Source organism: Eptatretus burgeri, chromosome 14, assembly GCF_056783735.1.
Source record: "Eptatretus burgeri isolate ZD-2024b chromosome 14, Ebu_testis_v1, whole genome shotgun sequence".
Lineage (NCBI taxonomy): Eukaryota > Metazoa > Chordata > Myxini > Myxiniformes > Myxinidae > Eptatretus > Eptatretus burgeri.
This window is the reverse complement of record NC_140974.1, coordinates 2,218,150-2,240,188: the sequence shown is the minus strand read 5'-3', so window position 1 is coordinate 2,240,188 and position 22,039 is coordinate 2,218,150. Positions and strand designations below refer to the sequence as shown.

General features: G+C 44.9%; 1 protein-coding gene across 4 annotated transcripts in view; it reads right to left on the bottom strand.

The window, feature by feature from the left end:
- LOC147012555 (pseudouridylate synthase TRUB2, mitochondrial-like) overlaps positions 1-21,611 on the bottom strand; it is a 71,804-nt gene extending 50,193 nt beyond the window's left edge. Inside the window, exons 1-3 of one of the 4 annotated variants that reach the window (XM_085853527.1) lie at positions 21,267-21,611; positions 17,513-17,680; positions 3,082-3,156 (exon numbers count right to left, since the gene is read on the bottom strand). In XM_085853527.1, coding sequence (XP_085709653.1) covers positions 3,082-3,156; positions 17,513-17,680; positions 21,267-21,450 — 427 coding nt within the window. In that variant the 5' untranslated portion in view covers positions 21,451-21,611. The remainder of the gene's footprint in view (positions 1-3,081; positions 3,157-17,512; positions 17,681-21,266) is intronic. The other 3 variants (XM_085853525.1, XM_085853528.1, XM_085853526.1) reach the window with 3 other exon arrangements.
- Between the last annotated feature and the right edge of the window lie 428 nt (positions 21,612-22,039).

Below are 22,039 nucleotides of genomic sequence, written 5' to 3'. Positions count from 1 at the left end.
CTGACCCGTAAAGGACTTGAAAGTGTGATACTGACCCGTAAAGGACTTGAAGGTGTGATACTGACCCGTAAAGGACTTGAAGGTGTGATACTGACCCGTAAAGGAATTGAAGGTGTGATACCGACCCAAAAAGGAATTGAAGGTGTGCTACCGACCCGAAAAGAAATTGAAGGTGCGATACTGACCCTAAAAGGAATTTAAGTTGTGATACCGACCCTAAAAGGAATTTAAGTTGTGATACTGACCCGAAAAGGAATTGAAGGTGTGATACTGACCCATAAAGGAAATGAAGGTGTGATACTGACCCATAAAGGAAATGAAGGTGTGATACCGACCCGAAAAGGAATTTAAGTTATGATACCGACCCGAAAAGGAATTGAAGGTGCGATACTGACCCGAAAAGGAATTTAAGTTATGATACCGACCCGAAAAGGAATTGAAGGTGTGATACTGACCCATAAATGAAATGAAGTTGTGATACCGACCCGAAAAGGAATTGAAGGTGTGATACTGACCCAAAAAGGAATTGAAGGTGCGATACTGACCCCTAAAGGAATTGAAGGTGCGATACTGACCCATAAAGGAATTGAAGGTGCGATACTGACCGCTAAAGGAATTGAAGGTGCGATACTGACCCCTAAAGGAATTGAAGGTGTGATACTGACCCCTAAAGGAATTGAAGGTGTGATACCGACCCATAAAGGAATTGAAGGTGCGATACTGACCCATAAAGGAATTGAAGGTGCGATACTGACCCATAAAGAAATTTAAGGTGCGATACTGACCCATAAAGGAATTGAAGGTGCGATACTGACCCATAAAGGAATTGAAGGTGTGATACTGACCCATAAAGGAATTGAAGGTGTGATACTGACCCCTAAAGGAATTGAAGGTGTGATACTGACCCCTAAAAGAATTGAAGGTGTGATACTGACCCCTAAAGGAATTGAAGGTGCGATACTGACCCCTAAAGGAATTGAAGGTGCGATACTGACCCATAAAGGAATTGAAGGTGTGATACTGACCCATAAAGGAAATGAAGTTACGATATGGACCCATAAACTCACATGCATTCAAATCCAAATCAAAAAGGTTGCACAATTTCTCAGAATGAATATATAGTACAATCAAAGTAAAAATTGTGGCATGAATTGCCAACATTAATCCAGTGGTCAGAAAAAGAATATAAAAAGGAGAGACAGGAGGGCTGGGCAATATGAAGGCGTGAGGCAGAGCATTGAGGCAAGTCAGGACAAAACTGGGACTTTACCCCGTTTGCTCTGGAATTTCTGCCTGGTACCACAGCTTGGCCTATAAGTAGTGTGTATCAGCGTCGCTTCCAAATTGGAGATGCTTGTTCACAACCTGGAACATCAGAGTTGTGGTGGAAAAGGTTGACCAAATAGATGCAACGACAATCTGAAGCTGGCTTTTGAATATGCGATGCTGAAACTCTGAAGGGGCCAGCACGAGGGTCATTTTTCGCATTACGCTCATCAAGTAAAAACGCTCATTTTTTTGCATAATGATAATTATATTGAAATGGCGAATAGCAGCCTCATAGAAGGCCAGGTCTTCCGCTAAATGAGCCTTGAGTTTCTCGTTGACGGCAGCTTCCTGAAGCTCCTCATGCAGCTGCTGCTCACCAAGATGTCTGTGCAATTCCTCCATCGTTTGCTTGTGGACATGGCGCTCACGTGCGTGAAATGCTTTTCCACAAGCAGCAAGCTGATGCTGAAGTACCTCACAGCATCCCTGAGCCAGACTCAATTGTTTGTCCATGGATGAATCCGAGACATCGGGGTTTGCTTTAGCAGCCGTTGTGGTGGATGGTGAAGAGGAAGAATGAGGAGAAAGGAAGATGTCCAAGCTCTGCCAGCTCTCCTGGCCCTCTGCCGGTGTATCCACATCCCCACCATGGTGGTCATTCAATGATAGAGAAAAGGCTCAAAAATGGAAGCTGTAAAATTTTGTCAAGTGAAAGTTGTTTTTTTCGCAGGATTGCTGGAGACCAAGAGGTTTTACAACTACGATGTTATTTCGCATTCACCATTGAACATCGAGTTGAGCAGAAGAATCAGATTTCCGAATGACAAAAATGTTTAAATGTCAAAACCAAAACTACGACAAATAATTTACAAATGTTGTTTGCCCCAAATATAGAAGTTCTTCTTTAATGTGCAGCACTTGGTTGCCGGTAGCATCAGTTGCTGGGGGAACAGCTGTGTTGCTGATGCAATATCTTCTGTTTGTTAGAGCAGGAATTTGTTATTTGTTCAGGGTGCTGGAGATAGCTCACAGACTCTTCACAAAGAACACCATGGGATCTTTAACTTCCACCAACTAATGCTGGCAGATGAGAGAGACAGACACAGTTTACCATCCATTCGAGAGATGGCACACACACATCCATGAATCATCCTGAATTGGAAACACCACGATGGTAGTTTATAGTTGGGTCAAGATGCAAACGCAGGCGAGACAGCTCAGAAGTGAGTGTGTATACCTCTAGATTATCCTGCCAGCCCCAAATAAAGGTCAATAAAAAACGAAATAGATCAATAATCACAAACCATCTGAGGACACCCCCGTCCATACCCCCGATCTTTCATACCCTCATTAACCCTTCCCAAGCACACCTCTTTCTAGGTTTCCAGATGTTCAGGTTTCCAACTCACTCTCTCACTCTCCACTTTTTTTTGTTTGTTTGCCCATTTCTGCTTCTTGCCCAGTTTTCCCTTCCACTTCTATGATCGAGAGATTTTGCCTGTATCCACCTTGTGGTGGTGTATCCACCAGTAGTTGGATCCAGATCCCATCCCCTTGCTCTCATTCTTCCCAATGTCCTTTCTTTCTCTAAATCTCACTCTACCTTGTCTAAATTCTAACCCTCTAACCAACTTTTGGTGCCCCCCTCCCCCAACCTCTTTTTCCAATGCAATTGCTGTTGTTATGTCCCAGCTACTCCGCACGCCTCGACTTTGTACACAGAAAAAACAAGAATCCAAACCTTTCACCTTTCATCCACAATCAGGAACGATTCCAGACATTGATAAAACACACAAATTTAATCATACTTACCAAGAACTCCAGAGGACATGGTGTCGAGGCGATGTCCAATTCCAATTTTAATGTGTCGATATAATGGACCATTAACTATGGAAGAAGAAGAAACAGATGGTGGAGTGAATGGGAATTATAGGAAACAAGCGCAAGTGGTTTGAACAAATATGACACGTGATAGCACAGCTCGATCAAAAATACTTCTGAAAATATTTATTTTCAACAAAAATCGAGGCTCATGGAAAGTAGATCAAGATGACGGATGATATGAACAGATTGCTGTATATACCATAAATCCCCATGTACAAGACACACGTGTGTGTGAGGCATATGTTGTATGTCACTTCCAAAACATTTATAATAATTAGAAGGGTACTCTGTAGAGCGCATACCTCCACCACAAGAACATATCGAGCCCAATTCATTTTTGAGATATCGTGCTCTATATCTTTTTTAGCCCCATCTCTCAATGGTGAAGAATCACTTAAAAAATTCCAGTAGTCGGATCCGGATCTGGATCTACCTCAAAATCTAATCAGTTCGTCCTTGTCACACACCCAACCTGTCCACAAAATTTAATCCAGATCCATCCACAACTTTTGAGATATCCTGTGATATCATGATGAGATATGAGACAGAGACACAAACAGACAGACAAACAAACATACAGACAAGCCTGTAGGCAACATGGGTGGTTGCTATCATAATAATTGCATACTCGTCATACAGTTTTTGACGGATCGGGCAGAATTCTTTTGACAAAGAGGTTGATTATCGTACACATAAAAGCCTGCAACAGATTTTTGATTTTCGAAAAAATTAATTTTTAGGATTTTTCAAAAATTTCAAAGTCCCGTTGCTAGGCAACGGTGGCGTCCATAGCAACGGTGCTCAAAAGCATAGAACTAGATCCTGGTATGAACCTACCTGTCAAGTTTCATCAAAATCGGTCGACTCCTCTGGCCTCCAGAGCTGTCCATTACATATAAACAAACATACAGACAGATGGAAAAACTGAGAATAAGGGTAGTCTAGCGACCACCCAACAGACAGACAGGGGTGAAAAATATAACCTCCTTCCATCTTTGGTGGCAGAGGTAAGAACAAAGCAGACCTTTACATTATTAACATACTGTAACATTGGTCACATTAACTACATTTCAGATGTAGAACGACTCCACCAGGTGTGTTTCAAACACAGCCCAAGATGCTTCCAAACAACAAATCATCACAATACATCCGACGTGTTCAATGCAAAAATGAGTTTATGAGCAAATATATTTGTATTAACGACCGAAGGAAAAATAAAAAAGGCAAATCGTAGACTCCCCGGTGAGAATTGTTTACTCTCAAACATGAGATCTTCGTTGTTCGTTGTGAAAACACACCATCTGTCCCTATAGGTGTACAAACTTTTGATTTCCTCCTCTTTTGTATTTTTGAATTATTATTATAGATGTTGGTTAAACACAGAAACATTACAAAACCATCTCTACTATAAAAGAGAGCCGTGTGTGTGTGTGTGTGTGTGTGTGTGTGTGTGTGTGTGTGTGTGTGTGTGACCGTTTTTCTCAGAGATGGCTGAACGAATCTTCATCAAACTTTCACAGGCCGTCAGTGAGTGCCAGGGAGTGTTTCGGCAAAAACTAGATGTCAAAATTTTTGAACAAAAAAGTTTGTTTTTTTTCCCCTCGTTTTTCTTGTTTTATTTTTATAAATCACTGTTTGCCTTTTTGATTAATGACAGTTATGTTCAAGTACACATACGCATAAATAAATACAAAACAATTACCAGCCATTTAAATTACCCTCTTCCAGAAGCAGTCAAAGGTAGAGGTACATCTTCTTCCTGAACGCACCATGTTAATAGATGGTGGCAAACTTAATAGGTCATGTGGAGGTGGGTGGGTTCGTTCAGTTTCGTTGTGCAGATCACCAATCTAAACGAAATTCACCCTGTACATTCATGAGAACACACCATTGAAATTCCTACTTGTTTCCATATGCACAAGTTGACACACCGACAGTTATTACCATTTGAAATTACCGCCGTGAAGTGGACGTGGCGTGCTTCTAATCGCGGAGGAAACGACCAGGAAACAACAAATCAAGATGGTGGCGCCCATGGTTGTCGTGTGATTTTGAGTGCTTTTTGGTCTTTCAACAACCAAATATGCGTCGTTTCATACACGTGGGCAGGGACGAAGATGAGAAAGTGACGCAATTCACGGATAAGAGCTGGCTTAAGGTATGCGAGTGTGCGAAGGCTTGGTGCGATGTCACAGATAGTGAAACCATCAACAAATGCCGTTTGCTGATCAAATTATGAAACTGTTGCCAATGACTGATCCTCCTGTGGATGCCAGCTGTCACCGGTTCTGCTATGCGTCGTTTTGTAACAAGGATCATATAAAACGTACTGAAGCCAGGAAAAGGAAAATCAGAAGCCAGCACTACTGCAGTTTCTGCTAGAGCCAGTGAGGTGGTGGGCGGACTAGAAGAAGAGGGGCACTCATACCACAAAATACATAGAAAATCCCTCAGAACCTCTGTAGAAAGGGTGGCTGGCAAATCAGCTGGTGTACTGCCAAGAATTTGTATCGTATGCCAGAAAAAAAGACAAATTCATCCGTGTCAAAGGAAAATCTCAACGTGATCAGTTGTCCCTGGCAGAAACACAGGATGGAGGAAAGCTGAGGGAAACTGCTGAGCAGAGGAGAGATGAACGTGATGTGAGAATAATGACAACTATAAAGGATAAAGATTGTGTGGCTCTGGCAGTTTGTTATCACCGTAAATGTTATTATGAGTATGTGAATGACACATACCACAGACAAAGTGAAAGTAAACTCCAAACTCAGAAAGTGAACTACGACTCAACATTCGACATTTTCTGTGATAAAGTAATCCAGGTAAGACTCATTGATGGAAAGCAATCTATACATATGAAGAAGTTGTGTGATGTTCAATGACCTACTCAGAGTATGCGAAGGTCAGGATAAGGCCAACTACCAGGCAACAAGACTGAAGGAAAGACTGCAGGAACGGTACCCAGACATGATTTTCTATCGTCCACCAAAAATGTCTGAGAGCGAAGTGGTGTAGATGAAGGACATCGATAATGATTCCATTGCTCAGGCTGCTGTTGTAGACAGTAGCTCTACAACAGAAACAGAGTCAACTACAGAGGATGAAGCCAGCCAGGGTCCACAGCAGGGCGACTCAGACCTCAATTTACATGTTCTATACTCGGGAGCACTCATGGTGAGGGATGACCTGAACAAACACCAAAGTGTGGACATTACATGGCCCTACTTGGAAATGGTGGAGCTAGCACTAGAGCTTATACGGGCAACTCGTACTTCGAACTGGCCGAAACACCTTGCGATCACGAGAGCGTCAATGCCCTGGTACTTTGCGTACGATCACCTAAACTATACAAGGTACTTACTCGTTTACTGGCTGGAAATGGCCGGGCTAGAGCACTCCCACCCAGACACCTATCAAGCGTTCGTGGACGGCAAATGGACTGCCCAACGGCATACTCGTTATGGATTTAGTAGTGTTCCGTGTGATCAGATCATAGAGCAGACTTTAAATAGGGACAGCAAGACTAGTGGAGGCATCATTGGTTACACTCAGAAAAGAACAGCTGTGAAGAAGTGGATCCTGTCCCAACCAGCACGTGCGGAAATCGCAAGGAAACGAGTCCATGGCGGGTATCCACGACGAGCCCCGAACGAGAAAGGATTTGGATGTGTCAAGCTCGAAGAAGAACGAAGCAGCGGTGGTACAAGTGATGGACACAGTACTTCAAATGATTAACCCTTTCTCCGGCGCTCACCAAGAACTCGTCGATATTAGTTCAGGTGTCATCGCACTGCCAGCCACTTCCGCGGACTTGATGAACGCGTATGTCAAGGGAGAGAATGCTGTCGTGCAATTCATGCGCGATTGGCTTCTCTCGGGTGAGGTCCCATTCTTCAGTCCGATTTCGAAGGCCAAATTGGCAACTTTCTCGAAGGCGCGAGGCAAGTCGGCGACTCCCCACCAGCAGATGCCGAAGGTCGAAATTGCAAATGAACGTCGTATTTTCATACGACTGCTGTTGATTGGCGAGAAAAGCAATGTAACACTCCACGATCTGCTCGCATACCCACTGGCGAACATATCTTTCCCGCTGGCATCCGGTGATGGTTCGATTGCTAAGACGGACAAAGCCAAACTCCGCAACCATATACTGAAATTGTGGCCTGATTGCTGTGTGGACGCTCGGCCTATCCAAGGTGCAACAATTGTGCATGGAATGGCCGTTATTCAGGCGATAAAGGCTGGTTCACTGCCTAACACTTTCGGCAAACTGGAAGAGATGGTGCTGAACATCGTAGTGGCCAAAGCACGACATAACCAATCTTCAAGACTGGACGTGGTGTTTGATACTTACCCAAGTATCAGCATCAAAAGCCTGGAGCATGCCAGACGAGCAGGTAGGGCGGGTGATCTTCAGGTGTGAACCATCTATGGACGCGATCAAGCCCTTCCAAAATAGTGGCCCAATTATCTCCTGAGCAGAGCCAACAAAGGAGGCGTTGATAGAGTTCATCTTCGAATCGTGGATGAGAAACATCTCTCCATCAGAACTGGGCGACATGCTGTTGTACGTCAGTCATGCCGGCAAATGTGAGAAAAACAAGGCGTCGAATGGTGTCATGACTGTGTCGTCAGTACTTGAACTTGAATGTGACCATGAGGAAGCTGACCTGGAGATCCTGCTACATGCCGCTCACGCGGAACAGAATGAAGAGTCGGTGTGCATAGAGAGTATCGACACCGATGTGTTTGTGTTGGCATTGGCTCACTCGAAGTCGATTCGGGCTCGAAATTTCCATCTGGTCACAGGAAGTCCCAACGACATTTTCGTCGTTGACATGAGGAAGCCGAGTAATGCCCTGGAAAGTTCTGTCTGCGATGCATTGATAGGTTTACACAATTTCACAGGAAGTGATACCACCAGTGCATTCCACGGTAAGGACAAAACAAGGACATTTGACTTGATGATGAAGGGTCCCCATCTCATCACCTGTTTCGGGAGCATTGGTCGAGAATTCACGCTAGATCAGAACATCATTCACAACCTGGAACAATTCGTCTGCGCCATGTACAATCAGCCGACCATGAAGAGTGTGGATGAGGCTCGCTGCATGCTATTCTGCAGCCAGTCGCTGGGAGAACAGAAGTTGCCGCCTACAAGCGACGCTCTGATGCTGCATTGCAAAAGAGTGAACTACCAGTCTGCGATCCACCACCGCGCGACTGAGAGGTTTATAGAAGCCCCTTCTCCTATATTTCACGGATGGGTGGAATGCAACGGAGCACTTACTGTTCACTGGCTGAACAAACCACCAGCGCCGAAGGAACTGTTAGAGGCGACGAAATGTCATTGCAAGAAGACGAAATACGAGACCAACCAGTGTTCTTGCCGGTCAAAAGGACTGTCCTGCACAGAGTGCTGTGGGTGTCAAAAATGTGCCAACGATGAACAGACCCGATGCAGAAACTGCGCCAATGATGAACAGACCCGATGCAGAAGCTGCGCCAACGATGAACAGACCCGATGCAGAAGCTGCGCCAACGATGAACAGACCCGTGCAGAAATGGAACTTATGGATGATGAAAGCGGAACTGACGATGATTCCGACGACGAACTGTGAATGCAGGTGCCACACTGCTTTTACTGTGGTGATCTACTACACAGTAGTATTCAGGTTGGTTAGCATGTAATAGTGGACTTGAGTTTTGTAATAGCAGCAGTTAAGAGACTAGTTCAGCAACCGCTTCAGAGCAAGAAATACTGGAGTTCCAAGACAGTAATCCTCTTGTGGCGGTTCTACTTTTCATCAGGCTGAGTCGCGCAGTCTCTTTGTCTTTGATTTAATCTGTAATAGCCAATGTAACTGTCTTTAATAGGCACTGTAACTGCCTTTAATAGCCAGTGTGGCTGCCTTTAAGCAAAAAGTTGCCTTGGTCATTTTGAAGGCCTGTCTGGTCGGTCCAGACGTTTTCGGCCGGTAAAAATATGTAACTGCTTCGGTTTATGACCTTTAATTATAAACATCTTTAATAACAGTGAATAGGGCTCTGTATAAACATATTGTATCATTTTAAGACCTCACAAGAGTTTTCTTTGACATACATATCAGTCAATCCTTGATTCTTCATTTCTGTGTCAAAATCGTGCTTTAATGTTCGGTTTATCTTCAATTGCCAAAAATGACCAATTGTGTCACATCCTCGACGTGGAAACAAGTGGATTTGGACTCAGCGTCTAAAATTCTTTAAGTATGCCAAATTTCATTCAGATCGGTGATCTACACAATGAAAATCATTTTCTGAAGGTAATAGCGAGTCCCTCCACATGGTCTATAACCCAGAAACATCAATGGCACATTCATGAGCATCTAATTCCACTTCTAAGGTAACACTTTTACAAGATGCCTCTTCACAAATAATCCACAGGGTGTTTACAAAGTCCTGTTACCTCCTCCACACAACCTGATACATAAATATAATGCACGGAAAATGTAAAATATTCAATATATATATATATATATATAAATATATATATATATACATACATACATACATATATATACATACATACATAAATATATATATACATATATACATACATACATACATACATATATACATATATACATACATAAATATATATATACATACATACATAAATATATATATACATATATATATATATATATATATATATATACATACATGAAACGTACCAGGGTAGATGATGATTGGGGGGGGGGGGGGCGGATAACAGGACTTTGTGACCACCCCGTCAGATACAGTCCAGTACATTTCTCGATGTGCGAAGTTGATTTTGCGATCTCTTGGTTTCTGGTCTTCTGGTCATAGTCACAATTGCATGGGGTTGCCACAAATCTCATGGAATTGTGAGTTGGACAGGCAACCATGACGGGCCATCTGAAAATCCCTTTATAACGCATAAACCTTTGCAGCTATGTGAAAGGTAATATTGAATGATCCCAGACCCCATTCCTTCACAGGTGCAGGGAAGTTATTAATGCCCCCACAAAAAAAAAAATATATATATATATATATATATATATATATATATATATATATATATATATATATATATATTGTTACGAATTTCGGCCCGCCCGGCGTGCGATCGGCCACGTAACTCAAATCGTGACGCGTCGCCCACCGGAACGAACAATTCAGTCGTGACCCTCCTTGGAACTATCGCCAAGAGCTAGTCACAGGTGAGTCTTTCGACCCCACCACAATCGTGCCAATCGGTCACCCATGCAGGATAGGGTTGTTCGCCAAACTCGACCTACGCGGGTAGTTAACCGGGCGATTGCACCTCGCCGCTGGTCGGCCTAGGACACGAACCGCTTAAGCGGTCCGTTCCGTGCTTCAGTGATAACCGAGCGGCGTTATCGCCGGCCCCGACGGACGTGATTATTTACCGGGTGCTTACACCCTTCTACCAATTCCTTCCGTGATGCAAGATGGAACTTTCAAACAAAGGAAAGGACGCAACGAAACGGGAAACAGTTCGACAAGTACATTTATGTCACACACACACACACACACACGGCAAGCACATATTCACAGCCATACAATAATTCAGGCACACATACAATGAAAGCAAGAACACAACGCAGAGTTACAACCGAATAAAAAGGGCAATTATTTTCAGCACACTTATACAGATTTACTTACAAGACTGGCGCCACACATACATTTACACAAAAAGCAAAGAAAACAAAAGCCACCCTCATAGGCAAGGAGGCAGACAGGTCCGTGGACCAAATGCGCGTGGAACCTGGATGAGCGGCCAGGTCCACGAGACCGAAGTGGTCTTACCCTCGCCCTCATGGCGCGATGGCGGGCAAGCCGCAATGTCAGCGCAACAAGCCTGACTCCGTGCCCCTGGTGTGGCCGGGGAGCTCCCTCCGGCGTGCTCTGCGCAAGCACATGTTTCTCGGTCGGCACCACGGTTGGGGTGGGGAACGGATAGGGTTACCGTCGCTATCTCAGCGCGGATGGGGGGGAATTGTTGATGCCCGGGATGGGGAAGGTTCTTGTTGCTCGGGATAGGGAGAGGGGAATGGCTGATGCTGGGTCCCCCCTAGCAGGGCCTCGGGACCGCACTGACTCCGGCAAACCCTCTCCCCCGAGCCTTCCTCCACGTCCCTGCTCCACTCCGCAACTCGCCCCTCGACCTCCACTCCAAGCTCCGTCTCCCGTTCGTCGATCGGGCCCCGTCTGCACTGCCTGCTTCGAGCTTCTTCCTTTCCACTGTCCGTCCCCGTATATCCTTCACTGCTGACTTCTCCAACTCAACCAGACTCACGGCTCCACCGATTGACCTCGAGCCGCACCGCGTTCGCTCTTATATAGCCCGGGGGTGGAGCGCATGTGCAAATATGCAGATCAAATCGCGTTTGCAGGCGGGGCTACGCCGCCTGATGTTCAGCCATTGGACGGACGGAAAGGGGGCGTGAACCTCTCCTGATCCGTTTCTCTCTCCAAAAAGGGATCCATATGCTTCGCGTTTGGAGGCGGGGCCACACCGCCCGACGCTCAGCCATTGGACGGACGGGAAGGGGGCGTGAACCTCTCCTGATCCATTTTTACTCTCCCGAAAGGATCCATGTGCACTCGTGGCACGACGCGTTTGGTAACAATCACCGAACGGGCTTTGGACAGCACGACATTCGGTGTTGACAGGTGGTGTGGTTGATGGTTGTGGAGGGAGAAAGGCGAAGGTGGTGGGGGTTAGCTGTGGTGGTTTGGTTGTTGGCGGGCATCGTTTGAGAATGGGGGTGAGGAGATGTTTGCGGGGTGGGGTTGTGGAGGTGTAGGTAGTGGCGGTTTGGTGTAGTTGTTCGGGGGCGTTGTTGGTGGTGGCGATTTGGTTGTTGGGGGATGATTGGTCCAAAATAATGACAGAGAAAAGAAAAACGGCTATCTCAAAAGATCGCAGCCCGGTGAACACGGAAATTCCCTCTAAACAACGGTGGGGAAATCTAACTACACACATACTTATCGTCATAACTGATCTGAGGACCCTTAATGGTGTATTGCGATTTTTTCACAGCCGTAACAATATATATCTGGCAACACCAGGTACCCCTGCTCGTTGCATAATAATAAAATGAAGCTCGCTCTACCTTGGCTGTGCCTGAAGTAGTATACAAAATTCCAGGTTTGTACACCCAAGCATTTGAGTGATTAATCAAACACTCGGGGATAGAAAGACAAACAAAATTATATGACTGAACACCGTAGTGACTCAAGTGGTCGCTGTATGGCCATTGCCAAAGAAATGCCAAATATCAAGTTTTACAGCATGCACACGTGGTACTGATGACAAACATTACAATAACTTAAATGACAAATGTAACGATGTGATTACAGAAAAGAAAACGGAACAGTCAGACAGATTTCCTTCCCAAATGATGGCATCAAAGGGTGTGCATGTTTGTAGAGCTGTATAGATAACGTAGAGCTATGGGCATTCGCCTCAGCTGTCCAGCATGGGATTGAATTTCGATGCAGCTATAAACTGTCACCCTCGTGTTGCACAGGTAGGGTAACGCATCAATGTATGCACCATTCATCAGATGGGCGTGAAGCCTGGTCATTGATGGACGTTAAAGATCCCATGGTGTCCGAGCAGAATTATCACCGGAACTCTGTCCAATTTCTAATCAATATTTTTTTTTTTTTAATCTTTGATTTAAAATTTTTTTAATCAAAGTTAGCAAGTGGTTTGGTCTTCCTGGAGAGTGCACGACATCAAATTAAACTGCTTGCAATCTCAGAATGTTGTTGCTCTCTGGGCAGGAGCTCCTTCCCTATAAACAAGTTCACACTCCTAGGTGTTCCGATGTTAAGGCCCTGTCACGCCTTGACGTTTTAGCCAGCGTATGGCAAGGTATCAAAAATGTATGTAAAACGCTGACATACGCTGAACTATTGATGTTTTTTTTTTCCAGTTTTGGACGTATTCATAACGAGTTGGACGTATTCATAACGTATTAGTAACGTACACAGAACGTTTCGATAACATATAGATAACTTATACCAACGAATGCTGAGCGTGTTGTCGGCGTTCACAACCTATGCCCAACGATAGTCTAACTTATGCATAGCGCGGCAGCGTATCGTCGACGATCACGTGGCCTAGCCTATTAAAAGGCTGCGGCTCGATGATTCAAATCATAACCACACTAGACATCGAGGTGTCAAGCCACTGTCACACCTTGACGTTTTAGCCAGCATATGCCGACGTATGAAAAATTTGCTAAATACGCTGGCACACGTCGAATACGTTATGGGTAAGTTTTGTATACATTAAGAGCATGCTGAAGCACGCTGGCATACGTCGTAGTACGCCGAGTACGTCAACAAATTTTCAGCATGTTGAAAATTTTTCGACGTATCCAGCATATGACGCACACGTTCCACATACGCTGGCATAAGTTGTAGGCACGTTACTTGTAAGTTACTCATAAGTCGAAACACGTCGAGGTAATGTTTAGCGTACCCGAAACTTATTTCTAACCTATGAGTAACGTGCTTTGAACCTATGTGTAACGTATCTCCAACGCACATTGACGTATTTAGATATATTTGACGTCTTCCGGACGACCACAGAACTTACTGAACGTGTTACTAACTTACAGCTACCGTATAATGGCGTATTGGCAGCGTTTAGGGGAATTGGTATATAAAAATGGGGTTCACACAGGAGGAACCCATCAGTGTTCCAGACTCCATGACTTTTTTTTCTTTTCTTGGGCATGGCAGTGATGTTGACACTTCGATTTCTAGTACGGTTTTGATTTAAGTCGTTGAGCGGCAGCCTATTAATTATATTATATTATAACCGCACTATAAATCGAAGTCTCAACATCACCATCATGCCGAAGAAAAAAAAAAAACCATGGAGTCTGGAACACCGACGCTAAACATTACCTCAACGTGTTTCGACTTATGAGTAACTTACAAGTAATGTGTCAACGATCGCGTAACGTGCCTACAACTTATGGCCAGCGTATGCGGAACGTGCGAGTCATATGCTGGCATACGTCAAAAAATTTCAAGCATGTTAAAATTTGTCGATAGCTCGGCATACTACGACGTATACCAAACTTACCCATAACGTATTCGACGTGTGCCAGCGTTTGACAAATTTTTCATACGTCAGCATACACTGGCTAAATCGTCAAGGTGTGACAGGGCCATTAGGTGTAAACAGCCACCTTTGGCTATAAAATGGAAACGATTACACGCATGCATATAATATGTAGATGTTATAGCATAGATGACAGTGGTCTTAAAAGAATGTAAAACACCCTCAACGGCCACCATGCTCCATGCTTGGCTTTGCCAAAAATGGCCAGCTTAAAACTTTTCTTTGCAGGTCTGCATTGAGCAGTTGCTGTCATTCCTGACCCCCTTCAACGTGAAATCCTCGATCGCATTCATGATGGACACTTGTGGATAACAAAGTGTCGTTAGCATGCAAAACAGTGAGTGTGGTGACCAGGCATCAGCAAAGACATTCAAGAGTGGGTGGCAAAATGTCGACATAGTCTCGAGAAACAGCCATCACCCTCAAGCGAGCCACTTCTTACATCGATGTTGCTCGATCGACCGTTCCAGAAGATAGGAGGGGGCATTTGTAAGTTTAAAGGACACCCATACCTTGTGTCAGTGGATTACTATTCCAGATACATCGACACATCATATCTTTCAGAAATTACATCATTCACAGTGGTATGCAAAATGAAGAATATTTTTTGCACAACATGGAATACCTGAGATGATCATATCAGATAATGGCACAGTTTGCTTCGGCAGAGTTTCGGAAATTCACCACAAATTGGAACTTCAGGCATGTTGTAAGTAGTCCATAGGCAAATGGAGAGGTGGAGAGAGCAGTTAAGACAGCGAAGGAGATCCTCAAGCAGGAAGACATTGCTCTTCTCGACTGATCTATCGTCAGCTCCTATTCCTGCTCTCACGGTGATCCCAGCTGAGCTCGTGTATTGTTGGAAACTACAGACAATACTACTGATCATTCCATGTACGCCCATGCCTTACGCTTTCAACCATGATGTAGTGCGGGAGCGTGACAGTGTTGTGAAATGTCAACAAAAGAAGTATCTTGATCACAGAGCACACCCTCTACCGGAGCTGCACCCTGGTGATCCTGTCCTTGTTAAAGGTGATAGAGATAAGGGTTGGAAGCAGCCGGCTGAGGTGGTTCAGCAATGCACTCCCCGGTCATACATCGTGCAGACTGAGGGAGGAGCGGAGCTGAGGCGTAACCACAAACATCTCAGACTATGTCGAGCAGAGGGCCAAGCTGCAGGCAGTGAGCAGTGGCCTGAGTACATGGACAGGTAACAGGCGGTCAACGGGACCATGCCCTCAACTCCAACCATCTGGGCAGCTTCAACTCCAGCCATCAAGGGAACAACCTGTCCAGGCAGGCATCAGGACAGCAACCGACTCCATAATACACCCTCAGTGGCAGAGCAGTTGTGAAGCCAACAACATTCCAGTCGCTACTCATCAACATCCCTTGCTTCAATTCTGTTGAAGTCTGCAGTGCTTCGCAGACTTCGTGGACTTCTTAAAGTTTGACTCAATTATTTTAAAACAATGTTGTAGTGATGAATGTTTCTGCACTCCAGAGTTCAAACAATAGATTTGGGAATTATTTTACAAAGTCTCACAAGTTAGTCAGTTAATTAATTTGTATTGATATAAAAGGGGAAGATGTGTTGAGACTACAAGTATAACAAGTTAATGGTAAAAGTGGTGCAACCCTTCAGTGTGAATGTTTCTGTATGCACGTTCTGTGATTGGGAACTCTCTAGTGATACGCGAGATCCTCGCGCATGCGCAAGGGCCTTCTAGTTTACCCGTATTGGAACATGGCGTATTGTCAGACTCTCTGTAGATCACGTGAGCAATCCAGCCGATAAGTACGCACATTACGGCCATCGAGGTGCGACTCTTACAACCGCCACCATCTGCCGGGGGTTTCTTGGTTTCCACCCTTGAATGCGAAGGCTGATCTCCCGTTTTAGATGTGCCACGAGAAGCGGCGTTTCGCTCTGTCTGTATAGATGTAGCACCGGACATAGATGTTGGACAAGCGCTTATCAAATGCCCGTGCTCACCACAGGTGAAGCACGTCATCGTCTCCGTTGCGATGTGCATGCGGTAGTTTTCGACTATCAACTACCTGCATTGCGGAGGCAGAGTGACTGCGACTGGGCATTGTTTTTTATATTTAAATGATACAACAATGCCGCAGGAAGGACATAATGTGGTGAACTGTGGAATGAGAATGCAAACAAAAGGGAATCATGGGGATTCGTGACACCATCATGCCAAACTCTTTTAAAACAAGAGAATTATCTTGGCTTTTCACGAATGGTGGCACATTCGATAAAATAACCTTCACCGCCGGTGTGTCTAACGGACTCACATTAACACAGATGTCCGGCGGTACCGACAAACCAGTTTCAACCACCTGGGCGATTTAGCCCACCTCTGAAAGGAAAAAAAATCAATAAAACACCACTCGTTGGTTCATCTTGGAAACCGCTAAAACGTTTTGAAAGCCAACGAGCTCTGAAAGCACGCAGCCCTGACAGGGGAAATGGTGACAAAGACCATTATTTACCTTCTGCAGACAAGATGCATTTTTGCACAATAACTTAACACAAGAAATAATTTTTTCCCAGAACCCTGTTCTCGTTAAGACAGCAAACAAAAAAGAATGGTCAACATTGTCAAAAGCTTTTCCTTGATCTCAAAGCAACAATCCAAAACCGGGAGATGTAGTTCAACCGAGACTGATCAAGGCCACACCAAACATTGTGAGGAGGGGAAGGGGCTGTGGAAAGTAGCAAACCTTGCAGTGTTGTCTTACGTGACCTCATTATTGGTTGTGCCCCCCCCCCCCAACAGCATTCAAAAACAGGATCCTAACCTTTCTTTGCCTGGCCAGTTTAGATGGGGAGGACAGATCATGTGATACCTTGAACTAGCTGTCTTTCTAGGGCTCGCAACAACGCACCCTGACATTGCAACAGCACCCTGACATAGCAGGACCATCTTAGCCTAAACATGAAATTATCATAATTATAAGCAAAAATGACTACTCTATGCGAGCACACAATTTATCATAATGCCTTACACTTTGACAACGGCCCTGTACCCCATACACGCAACAATGTGTGTGTGTGTGTGTGTGTGTGTGTGTGTGTGTGTGTGTGTGTGTGTGTGTGTGTGTGTGTGTGTGTGTGTGTGTGTGTGTGTGTGTGTGTGTGTGTGTGTGTGTGTGTCACCTACAAACCTCGAGAATGGTTGATGAATGAGGGCACAGATGAGTGCGTTAGCTGCAAGCTGTATGCATCTGGCCCTTTGTTTGAATGTGCAGCCATATTTACATCCACAGTGTCCAAATTTGTCTGCCCGGCGGCAGACAGAAGTCGTGGTGTGGACTGAGAGAGATCGTTCAGGTCTAGAAAAAAAAACAATGAGTGAATAAGAGAGTGTCCATTGATATACAGTATACGATTATGTTTGGTCAAGTCAGACAAAGCCCATTGGATCCAGGGCCGTGACGTCTCAAGTAGTGATGCCTCAGGTCCCCAAAAAGGTTTTATGTAAGGAAAGTCTTTTGAGATGGGAGTTTATTTATAAATGTATATACTGTTGCGGGCTGGGGATCGGTTGAGAGCACGACCGCTAGGTGGAGCAGCAGGGTCGACTCCACCGAACACCCGCAATCTAGATCGTACCATTCGGGAAACTCCGAGGGTACGGGTCCCTTACAGGACCGTGAATAGTCAACAATTCCACCACGTGGGACAGGGTTATTTGCCAAACTTCAAAATACCTAGAGACCCACGTGGCAAGCTACCGAGTATTCACACCCTCGACGGCACTCGTACGGGACGAGCCATATGCATGCTCAACCCGTGCGTGACCCGAGCGGACGGTCACCGAGCTTCCGTCAGTCCCAAATGCACACCACGACGGCAACAACGGCCTTCTTTAATTCTCCCAACATGCACCGCGTTAAACCAATGAGGAAAACACAAAAACGAGCTGATACATTTAACACATCGATATTTATTTACAATGGGTGGGGAAGGAACACATCAGAGCAGAGTTAAACTGACTACAGCAAGGCAAATAATGTACAGCGAAAGCACTTATTTAATTCCGACTTACAGACAGGGCCACAGACAGACACAGAGACACAGAGACACAGAGACACAGAGACACAGAGACACAGAGACACAGAGACACAGAGACACAGACACAGAGACACAGACACAGAGACACAGACACAGAGACACAGACACAGAGACACAGACACAGAGACACAGACACAGAGACACAGACACAGAGACACAGACACAGAGACACAGACACAGAGACACAGACACAGAGACACAGACACAGAGACACAGACACAGAGACACAGACACAGAGACACAGACACAGACACACCTTCCCGCCTCATGCGGTCTGAGACAAGACGAGCGAACCAGACCAGTGTCGCGATGTGGTCAGAAGAACCCGGCGCCAGCGAGACGTGAGCAGAGTTGAGAGCTCCGTCAGCGCTCGCCCCGACAACCAAAACTCTTCTTGGTCCGTTCGCACCGCAACCTTATTCACCCTTGTCCAGGGGGGGGGAGGGGACGCCTCCTCCCTCCCTGATCTACCTCACTGGACGGTTTTGGCGCCCAAAATCGCTCGTCACCCTGTCATTGGCCAAAATGGGCGCCAAGGCCGTTGATTGGACCGGGGGGTGTGACGGCCGTCCGGCGGACTGCCCTCCAAACAGGCAGAGGAACATTGTCCTGCGTGGGCTGCGCTCATTAGCTGACTGACGGCAACCTCGCTCGCATCCCCAATTGGGCGAGAGCTGCTGCGAGGCTCCTCCTTGAACTCCACCCACTACGGGCACTATGGCGTCGGCCAGAACGAGGTGGAGGCAAGGGTGATGCTGGTGTTGTTGTAGAAGATTTATGGATGTAATAATAAAAACCCTAACTATCAAAATAACTCCACAGCTCATGAACATTTAATTACCCATGAAACACAGGTAGGGGGCCCTAACTATAAACACACACTTAACGATACAACTGATCTATAGGGACTCTGAATGTTGTGTGTGCACAAGGCTTCCAGATTCGTAACAATACTCTATTAGAATGTCAAAATGAATAGTTTAGAATGTGAAAATATAATAAACTTTACATGGTGGCCCATGAAAGAAAAACAAACATTCAATTGCAAATTAACAGTTTGAATGTGTACAAAGTAACAATGTAAACAAATGTGAAGTATTTTTGAAGATGTATTTGCTTTGAACAATGTGATCACCATCTTGCCGATGCACCTCCTGAACCGACACCAAAAGTTACTCACTATTCTGGCATACAAATCATTGCGTATCAAGTTGTACAATTCCAGCACCTTCGTATCCTGAGCTCGATGAGAATCTGTGCCCTTTTACAAAGACTTCCCTCTTCAAATGTCCGCACAGAAAGTAACAGCACGGATTGGGACTGTGAACAGGCTATGTTATTGTAACATGTAACATGAAGATGTGTGGTTATTATGAAAGAGGTGACATGTTGATGTAACATAAGGTTGTGTGGTTATTATTAAAGAGGTTACATGTTGATGTACGAGTTGTGATGTAACATGAGGAAGTGTGGTTACATGTTGGTGTATGAGCTGTGTGGTTATTATTAAAGAGGTTACATATTGATGTACGAGTTGCGATGTAACATGAGGATGTGTGGTTATTATTAAAGAGGTTACATGTTGGTGTACGAGTTGTGTGGTTATTATTAAAGAGGTTACATGATGTACAAGTTGTGTGGTAATTATTAAAGAGGTTACATGTTGATGTACGAGTTGTGTGGTTATTATTAAAGAGGTTACATGTTGGTGTACGAGTTGTGTGGTTATTATTAAAGAGGTCACATGATGTACAAGTTGTGTGGTAATTATTAAAGAGGTTACATGTTGATGTACGAGTTGTGTGGTTATTATTAAAGAGGTTATATGTTGGTGTACGAGTTGTGTGGTTATTATTAAAGAGGACACATGATGTACAAGTTGTGTGGTAATTATTAAAGAGGTTACATGATGTACAAGTTGTGTGGTAATTATTAAAGAGGTTACATGTTGATGTACGAGTTGTGTGGTTATTATTAAAGAGGTTATATGTTGGTGTACAAGTTGTGTGGTTATTATTAAAGAGGTTACATGATGTACAAGTTGTGTGGTAATTATTAAAGAGGTTACATGTTGATGTACGAGTTGTGTGGTTATTATTAAAGAGGTTACATGTTGGTGTACGAGTTGTGTGGTTATTATTAAAGAGGACACATGATGTACAAGTTGTGTGGTAATTATTAAAGAGGTTACATGTTGATGTACAAGTTGTGTGGTTATTATTAAAGAGGTTATATGTTGATGTACGAGTTGTGTGGTTATTATTAAAGAGGTTATATGTTGGTGTACGAGTTGTGTGGTTATTATTAAAGAGGTTATATGTTGGTGTACGAGTTGTGTGGTTATTATTAAAGAGGTTACAAGGATACCAAGCATGTTGGAAGAGAAAAAGACAAATACTGTGATTTGATGGTAAACATATAACTTATTACAAGGTTGAATGCCACATGGAAAGAATGAAATATATAATAAATACATATATATATATATATATATATGTTTCGTGGTTGTTGGTGAATGGTGTCGTGTGGCTCGGTCCCTCCACACCGTACCCCCGTCCCTCCACACCGTACCCCCGTCCCTCCACACCGTACCCCCGTCCCTCCACACCGTACCCCCGTCCCTCCACACCGTACCCCCGTCCCTCCACACCGTACCCCCGTCCCTCCACACCGTACCCCCGTCCCTCCACACCGTACCCCCGTCCCTCCACACCGTACCCCCGTCCCTCCACACCGTACCCCCGTCCCTCCACACCGTACCCCCGTCCCTCCACACCGTACCCCCGTCCCTCCACACCGTACCCCCGTCCCTCCACACTGTACCCCCGTCCCTCCACACTGTACCTTGTAGTAGACGGTGTTCAAGCTGACGTCGCAGCCTCGTCCAGCTGACGGCCTGGGGTTTGTAAACGGGAAATACTCCGTTCAACGCGTTCCAAGCACGACGAGCCATGGTGAACAAACACACAACCACTCGACTCCACTTTGGTTGGAACGTTCGACTCTTCTTCCGAGTAAAAGTTTTCATCCATCTCCATCCGAGTCGAAAGGAACCACACGAACCAGATGTTATATCCGCAACGCCTGGCTGAAGAACAGTTTGAACCTTGGATAAAATACACACTGGATAATCTCTTCAATGAAAAAGGAATTTTGCGAACCAACCACACAACCAAAAAAATTTTTTCGCAGCACTATGCTTATACACCGCCTCGAACGTTTCAGTTTGTCACCTGAGCTTGTGGACCTCAGCCCCCCCCCCCCAAAAGGGCGGGAAATGGTGAGGTGAAGGGGTGGGTTGAAGCTATCCAGAGTTTGGGAGGGTGGTACGTGCAGTTTCCAGGTCGGAGTTAGTCCATGAGCCGGTAGGGTTGGTCGGTACCATCTGGGAGGAATAATTCTCATCGTGATTTTTGGCAAGGTATACAACCCTAGAGTTAGAAAATATGTGATAGCATTATATCGGTGGGAGCTTTTTATGTGTTATCACCCTGTTTATATGCTTACCCTTAAATAAGCTTTTGTGCAAAATGTCCAGTACAAGGCAAGACATCCTACTTCAACTTAACAACATTTCTTTTTCATCAGTCAAACATTAACATTGAAATTTGTCTCAC